A 7,574-nucleotide genomic window follows, 5' to 3' on the forward strand; every position below is an offset into this window, starting at 1 on the left:
CTTTCCCATTGCTCTTCTTTGCTGAGAGATGATGAAAAATCACCTGGCTTTTCCTGCTCTGGTTGAATATTTACTTGTCGCTGTACTGTGCCAGGGGAATGCAATAAAACCGGATACTCCAAGTCCACTTCAGCAATTCCAGGTTGCTGTGTTTCACCAATTGAACATGATAAATCCATTATTTCTGCCTCTGGTTGCATGATTTCATGGTGTTCTAATCTGCTAGCAGATAAGTCTGAACGGTTTGATTTTCCATGTGCAGTTTGTTGCTCTGCTTCACTAAGAGAATGAGATAACTGTGAGTGTCCCAATTCTGGCTGTGCTTTCTCTCCTTGTGCAGCTTTTTGGAAAGAATGCAAGAAGCTCGGCTGCTCCTCTTGAGCAGTTTGTGCTCGCTCTGTTTTGCCAGGCCAAGATGACTGATCTGGTTTTTCTAACTCCATTTGTGTAGAATCTTGGATTTGTGTTTTATCAATGGAATAGAATAAATCAGGATGCTTTGGCTCTGGTTTTACCATTTCTCTTTGCTCTACTTTTTCACCGTGAGATGAAGCATCTGGAGCTCCTAGTTTCTCTTCTGCAGCTTGTGGATCGTCTGCTCTGCTGACGGACTGTCCCTCATCAGGGTGTCCCAAGGCTGTGCGCTCCATCCCTCGCTGTTCCTCTTTGTCAGTGGGGGATGCCAATTCTTCGTGGCCCAGTTCCAGCTGGGTGGATGGGAGTTGCTCTGTTTTGTCATAAACATGCAATGCATCCGGCTCTTCCAATCCCAGCTGGGTCATTTCCTGCTCCTTGTTGAGGGAACATGCTAGACCAGAGTGTTCAGGTTTCAGCTGTGTAGTTTGCAGTCCTCCTGCTTTGAAAATGGAATAAGCCAAGTCAGGATGCCCCTGATCTGGTTCTGACATTTCTTCTTCTGACATACCCACAGAATGGGCCACATGTGGAATTTCTACTTCTGGCTGAACCGTTTTCTGTTCTGCTTTTCCAAAGGGGTAAGTTTGCTCTGTGTCCTGTCGTACTCTTTGTTGCACCTCTGCATTGTCCAGAGGATGTATCACATCAGCATGTTCTGCCTCTGGTGGGGCCATGTCATCATCCAGCCTGTCAGTGGAAAATGATACATCTGGTTGTTCCAAGTCCTCCTGGGCATGTTTTAATTGCGCTGTTTTACCAGGAGAATGTGGTAACTTTTCTTGCTCTAACTGCTGTTTTGCAGTTTGCTGCTGATTTTCTGTGCCAATAGAAATTTTTCTGTGTTTGTGGTCCAACAATGCTACTTCTTGTTGGTTTGTCTCATCTGTGGAATGTGACAAATCAGGATGCTTCATTTCCCATTCCAGAATTTCTGGATCATTTTCTTGTCCAGGGGAATATGTCAAATCTGGATGTTTTGACTCTATTTGTGCAGTTGCTGAAGAAGCTCTTTTTCTAGCCATTTTAGGCAATTCTTGATGTTTAGACTCTAACTCTTTAGTTGCTTGTTCTCTGGCTTTGCCAAAGGAAAATGATAAATCTGGATATTTTGAATCCAATTGTGAAGTTTCTTGCTGATTTCTTTGGCCATCAGAAAATGACAAATTTGGGTATTTAGGTTCCACTTCCATACTTTCATCTTGTGCTACTTCACCCAGGGTTCCTCTTGAATTCAGATGTTCTGATTGCCTTTGTGTTTCTGCCATGGAGTATGAGAACTCTGGATGTCCTGACTCCTGCTCTACGATGTCGCCTGGTTTTGCTTCACCACTGTCGATTGACAAATCTGGCTCTTCCATCACCAGTGGTGCAGTTTCCTGTTGCTTTGAACGAAATGGTAAGGTTGGATGTTTCAACATCTTTTGTTGTTCAGTTTTGTGAAAGGAATATGACAAATCTGGATATTCTGAATTCATTTCTGTTTCCTGTGGAGGTTCTTTTCCACTGGAAGATGGCAAAGATGTTTGCTCCAGCACTGGATGTCCTATTTCTTGTTGCTCTGTTTTGCTAGTAAAACATGAAAGAAATGGCTGTTCTGATCTGGGTTGTGTCATTCCCTCCTGCACGTCTGTACTTGTATAAAATGTCTGTTCTGGATATGCTGGCTCTGTTTGCATTTCTCCTTGCATTTGTTCACTGAAAGAATATGGCAAAGACGGATGCACTAACTCTGGCTGAGTTATTTCTTGCTGAGCCAAATTAATTTGTTCAACGACCTGTGGCTCTTCTTTCCTGCAGGTTTCTGACAAATCTGAATACTCCATTTCCATAGTTTTTAGTTGGGCTGTTTCCTGCTGTTCTAGCTCTCTTTGTCCTATATCTTCTTCCATCCTGACAAAGGAATCTGATATATCTGGCTGGGTCACATCCAGTGGTCTTGTTTCCTGTTGCTGACTACTAACAGTGGAACAGGAGGGCTCCTGCTCCATTTGTGCTATTTCCCAGGGTTTTGCTCTGTCAGTCGAATATGAGGAGCCCAGAGATCCTGACTCCACTCCTTGCATCACATCTGCAGAGGTAAATGAGAAATCCCTGTTTTCTGGAGCTAGTTGTACATTTTCATCTTGCTCTGCTTCACTGATGAAACATGATGGCTCTGGACCTTGGAAGTCTCTCTGTACAAGTTGTTCTCCTGTTTCTCCCTGGGGACATTGTGAATCTCCTTGTTCCAACTTTGGTTGCATTATTTCCTGTTGTTCTGTTTTGCCAATGGAATATGATGCCTGTTCTGCACTGAGCTGTGAGGTTTTATGTTGCTGCTCTCTTCCAATAGAATCTGACAAAACTGGATGCTCTGACTGAAGTCGGGTAGTTTCTCCTTGCACTCCCTTGGCACAGGAATACAGTTTACCTCCAGGTTGTGAATCCTGCTGTACAGGCTGTGGATGTTCTCCTTTGTCACCAAAATATAATGTAAGAGTATTGTCCAAATCTACTTGTGCCAAGTCTTGCTGCTTCGTTTTATTCATGGGATACAGTAAATCTGAATGTGCTGTTTCCAGATACCCAGCTTCCTGTATCTCAGGTCTTCTGGTGGAATCAGATATGTCTGGATTTCCCAACTGGAGTTCTGTAGTGTTTTCTCTCTCTGATTCTCCCATCAAACATGATAAATCTGAAGATACCTGTGCAAGCTCTGCTATTTCTTCTTGCTCTTCTTCAGGGGAGTAAGATTCTGGCTGTTCCAGTTCAAAAGGAACAGATATATGTTCTTCCCCGGAAAATAAAAATTCCTGATGTTGTTCTTCTAGCTGTGAAGTTTCCAATTTCTCCACTTCTTCTCTAGATAAAGAAAAGTCTGGATGATCCATCTCCAGCTGCACACTCTCTGATTCTAGCATTTCCTCTCTGGAATATGAGTAATCTGTATCTAGATGTGCACTGTCCGATTCCTCCACTTCTTCCCTGGAAAAAGAAAAGTCTGGATGTTCCATCTCCAACTGTGCACACTCTGATTCTTCTGTTTCTTCCTTGGAAAAAAAATCTGGATGCTCCTTCACCAGCTGTGAACTCTCTGATCCCTCTTCTTCTTCCATGGAATATGAGAAATCTGGCTGCTCTGTCTCCAGTTGGGAACTTTCTGATTCCTCTGTTTCTTTTGTGGAAAAAAGCAATTCTGGATATTCTGTCTCCAGTTGTGCACTCTTCAATTCCTCTGTTTCTCCCCTGGAATATGAGAAATCTGAATCCTTGGTCTCCAGTTGTGCACTCTTCAATTCCTCTGTTTCTCCCCTGGAATATGAGAAATCTGAATCCTTGGTCTCCAGTTGTGCACTCTTCAATTCCTCTGTTTCTCCCCTGGAATATGAGAAATCTGAATCCTTGGTCTCCAGTTGTGCACTCTCCAGTTCCTCTGTTTCTTCCCTGACATATGAGAAATCTGGATCTTCTGTCTCCAGTTGGGGAACTTCTGATTCTTCTGTTTCTTTGGTGGAAAAAGGCAATTCTGGATATTCTGTCTCCAGTCTTGCTCTCTCCGATTCCTCCATTACTTCCCTGGCATATGAGAAATCTGGATGTTCTGTCTCCAGTGGTACACTTTCTAGTTCCTCCATTTCTTCCCTGGAAAAAGAAAAGTCTGGATGCTCCAGCTCTAGTTGTGCACCCTCCAATTCCTCTGTTTCTTCCTTAGGAAAAGAGAAGTCTGGATGCTCCATCTCCATCTGTGTTCCCTCTGATTCACCAATTCCTTTGCTGGAATATGAGAAATCTGGATGCTCCACCTCCATTTGCACACTCTCTGCTTGTTTGTTTTTTCCAATGGAAAAATCAGGATGACCCAAATCTACAGATTTATTTATAGCTGAAGTTTTCTGAGTTACCTGTGTTTCCGTGTGAATAGGATATGAAATGCTGAAATATTTAGAATCTATCATTTCAGGAATAGGAGAATTTAGTTTAATTCCTTGCTCCTCTGTTTCCTGAAGGGAGGAAGTAAAGTCTTGTTCAGGCTCTGTTTGCTTCTCTAAGTGTACATTTTGGGTTTCTGGTGGTGGGGTCTTCTGACCCTCTATTTTTTTAGCAGAATGCAACAGATCTGAAGGCTCAGTTTCTGATAGTGCAGTTGTTGATGAGTGACACTCAGTTTCTTCTTTCTCCATTTGATCTACAGACTGTGATACAAGTATGTGTTCAGGCTCGGATTGTACAGTTTCTGATGACTGAGGAATAATATCCTCCTGTCTTGTTTCAGATAGAGCGTAATATTTGGATTTAGCTGGTGGAGCACAAGGTAAGTAGGACTGAACTGCTGACTTCAGTGCTTCCCTCACAGGATGTTCTGACATGGATGCTGTAGGCAAAATAGGCTGGGTACTTTCTCTACCTAATGCACTAACAATATCTGTTGAAACAGAGGGTGGTGCAGAATTGCGCTGAATTTCTTGCTCCTTTTCTTCCTCCAGAAGGTCTGAAGCTCTCAGCAGGGATTGGTCTGATTTCTTGATTGCATTTTCAGCTGAGGGAAGCATCACTTGTTGCTCTAATTTATCATCAGACTCTAATAAACTGGAGGTTGATTGCTCTGTTATTGATGTTTTGGCCACAGGTGAATAACTGTGCTGCTTCCTGGCTTCTTGAGGAGGGCAGGACTTCATTGACTGTCCTGATATCTGATTTGGATTCTCCAAAAGAGATTGTCTGTCTTTTCTTTCTTCATGTTGGAGAGTTGTTTCTGCACCAGAGCTTGAAAATCTGCTTGGTTTACCTTTCATTTTAATGGGTTTAATATTTTCAGAGGAAACATCATCTTTATTAGTAAGCTGTTTTTCACGAGGCGTTGGTGAAGAATAGCTTTGATCTGAGTGTGCTGCGGGTTGCTGGTTTTGCTCCCTTCTTCTCTCAGATGGTGTTTCAAGATTTCTACTTATTACTTTTTGGAAAAGTTTTGGATGTGTTGATTCTGAAAGTGAACAGAACTTCTGCAATCTTTCTTTTACTGATGTTTCAAGGAACTGTTCAGAATCTCCTGAAACTGAGCTACTTCTCTGGATTCTGGTTTTCTCCAGTGTTTCAGGCACTGGACCAGTCCCTCCAAAAATTGAGTTGAACAACTGGATTCTAGCTTGTACTGGTCCTCCGAGAATCGGCCCTACTTTTCTCAGTCTGCTCTCTCTAAATATTGATCTTATTGGAGCACGTTTTACTGGCTCTTCTGTGATGTTCTCTAGATCTTCTTTGTCATCCAACATTTCCTCATCTGTGTCTTCTGCTTCCTCCTGCTCAACGTTCAATATGGAGGCCTGCACATCTCCTAGAACAGTTCTGGGTTCTTGCCTCTGCATTCCAGAGGAGTCACGTTTTTTATTGCCCTGGCCTCCCTTCAGGCTTATAGCCATCGGCACCCTATTTGAAGGTTTGCGCTTCCTTTTCCGAACAATCTTGCCTTCATCCATAATAAAGATGACTTTTCCTGGAGGAGAACCTACTGGTGAACTTTCCATACTGTAAAGATCAGAAGTTGTACTGGTTTCCGAGGTCCAGGGAGTAGAACATCTGCTTGAGCTGGTTTCCCAGGTTATCCCGCTGTCTTCACTTTGGACTGTTACCATAGAAAAGGAAGGGTTAGTCATGATGTACTGCAGCTTGGGTTTCACATCTTCATTTTGGATAAGATCTTTCAAACTAAAATGAAAAAGAACAAAAGGCGGGGGAAGCCATAAAATCATACAACAAACTAGATCGTTGCAGTAAAATCTAATGTTTTGCATTACAGGAAAAATACTTTATAAAGTTGTAAAAAATAATGCAGGTGCATAGATTTTGAAACATCAAGTGTGAGCAACATCATATTTCATCCGACAAATATATTTTATATAAATTTTTGTAAAGCTGCATGTTGCAAGGTTAGTTCAATGAAGGGGAGGTGTTCACATGCTCTTGACATTGCAGAAAAATCAGTCTTTGATCAGACCTTGCTTTGACATTGTGAGATTGAGCTGAATCTGGGCTAATCTCCAGTGCCTGGTTATCTCACAGTATAATTTAAACCTTGCGTTAAACACAAGATACTGTCAGTGTTTTAATAGCACCCACGGTTGCTTTGCCTAAGTGTAAATGATTACACAGTGCTCAAAGGAGCACAGAATTTATGTGCTAGTTTGTTACTGTCTTCTCATATGTTTCGTCCTCTAAGCACTCTACATATTTAACAAAGTAATTTAGAATACATTCAACAATAGTAATATCTGAGCCCTCCCCAAACGAAATAACATATCATAAAGATAAAGCTAACTTTAAAGCTCGTTATGATATGCAATCAGTATACTATCATATGGTTCAATTAAATCTCCCTCAGTTAAAAAAAAAAAAAAAAAAGCTGCACAAACATTTTCCGGGAAGCTTTAGTAAAAAACAGTCTTAGAAATAAGTGTAAAGAATTAAATTAAAAGACAAAATTTGAAAGTATTATTAAGAAACAGCTATTTCAGAAAAAGCATAGAGAGGGTAATTATAATGCTCAACTCCAATATGTCTTGAGCAGACAGTAGTTCATTTAGGGAAATTGTGTAAGTAGCTGACGGAAAGAAAGGTGGAGTATCTGCTGGCAAAGGCAGAGACTCCAGTAGAGCAGACAAAGCAGTGAAGTCTCTGTCAGTCCCACGGAAAGATGTAAACCCCTGGCCACACAGCATCCCACTTCCATTGAACCAAGGGAAGGGTCATTTTCCAGGTAATTAGGAAAAAGCAATTCTTTGGCAAGAGTGAAGAAACCTGGCCATGGGATCAGAGAATCAGAACCCGGCTGACTGCCATTGTCTGCCACCCAGGTCCACAGGGGTGTCAGTGGTACCTGCAGGCTGCAGAGACAGGGGGACACCCCTGAGGAGCTGTCGGCATTGCTTCCAGGGGCACCAAGCACCTGGCAGAAGGCAGAGGTCTTTAAGGAAGGAAAAGAGGAAATCCTGAAGAGAGTCAGAATTGCTCCATCAAGCAAACTCTCTGAACTGACAGGTTTTTGTAAAGGGCACTCAGCAAAACTGCTCAGCACCTATCAGAAACAAAAAGGTAATCCTGACACTAGCAGGTACGACCTTAATTTTCCATGCATTTGCTTTCTAGAGCATGTCTTGGCTTAGGCCCCGCTGGCAACAAAGCCC

At 42.3% G+C, this 7,574-nt stretch overlaps 1 protein-coding gene across 1 annotated transcript in view; it reads right to left on the bottom strand.

Annotated features, from left to right (window-relative positions):
- Positions 1 to 6,099, bottom strand: part of CMYA5 (cardiomyopathy associated 5) — a gene marked incomplete at its 5' end in the record, with an annotated part of 39,623 nt that extends 33,524 nt beyond the window's left edge. Inside the window, 1 exon segment of the mRNA XM_010147811.1 lies at positions 1 to 6,099. This exon segment is cut by the window's left edge and continues 4,508 nt beyond it. Within this exon segment, the coding sequence (XP_010146113.1) occupies positions 1 to 6,099 (6,099 nt within the window).
- Between the last annotated feature and the right edge of the window lie 1,475 nt (positions 6,100 to 7,574).

This window comes from Eurypyga helias, unplaced genomic scaffold, assembly GCF_000690775.1.
Source record: "Eurypyga helias isolate BGI_N326 unplaced genomic scaffold, ASM69077v1 scaffold28292, whole genome shotgun sequence".
Lineage (NCBI taxonomy): Eukaryota > Metazoa > Chordata > Aves > Eurypygiformes > Eurypygidae > Eurypyga > Eurypyga helias.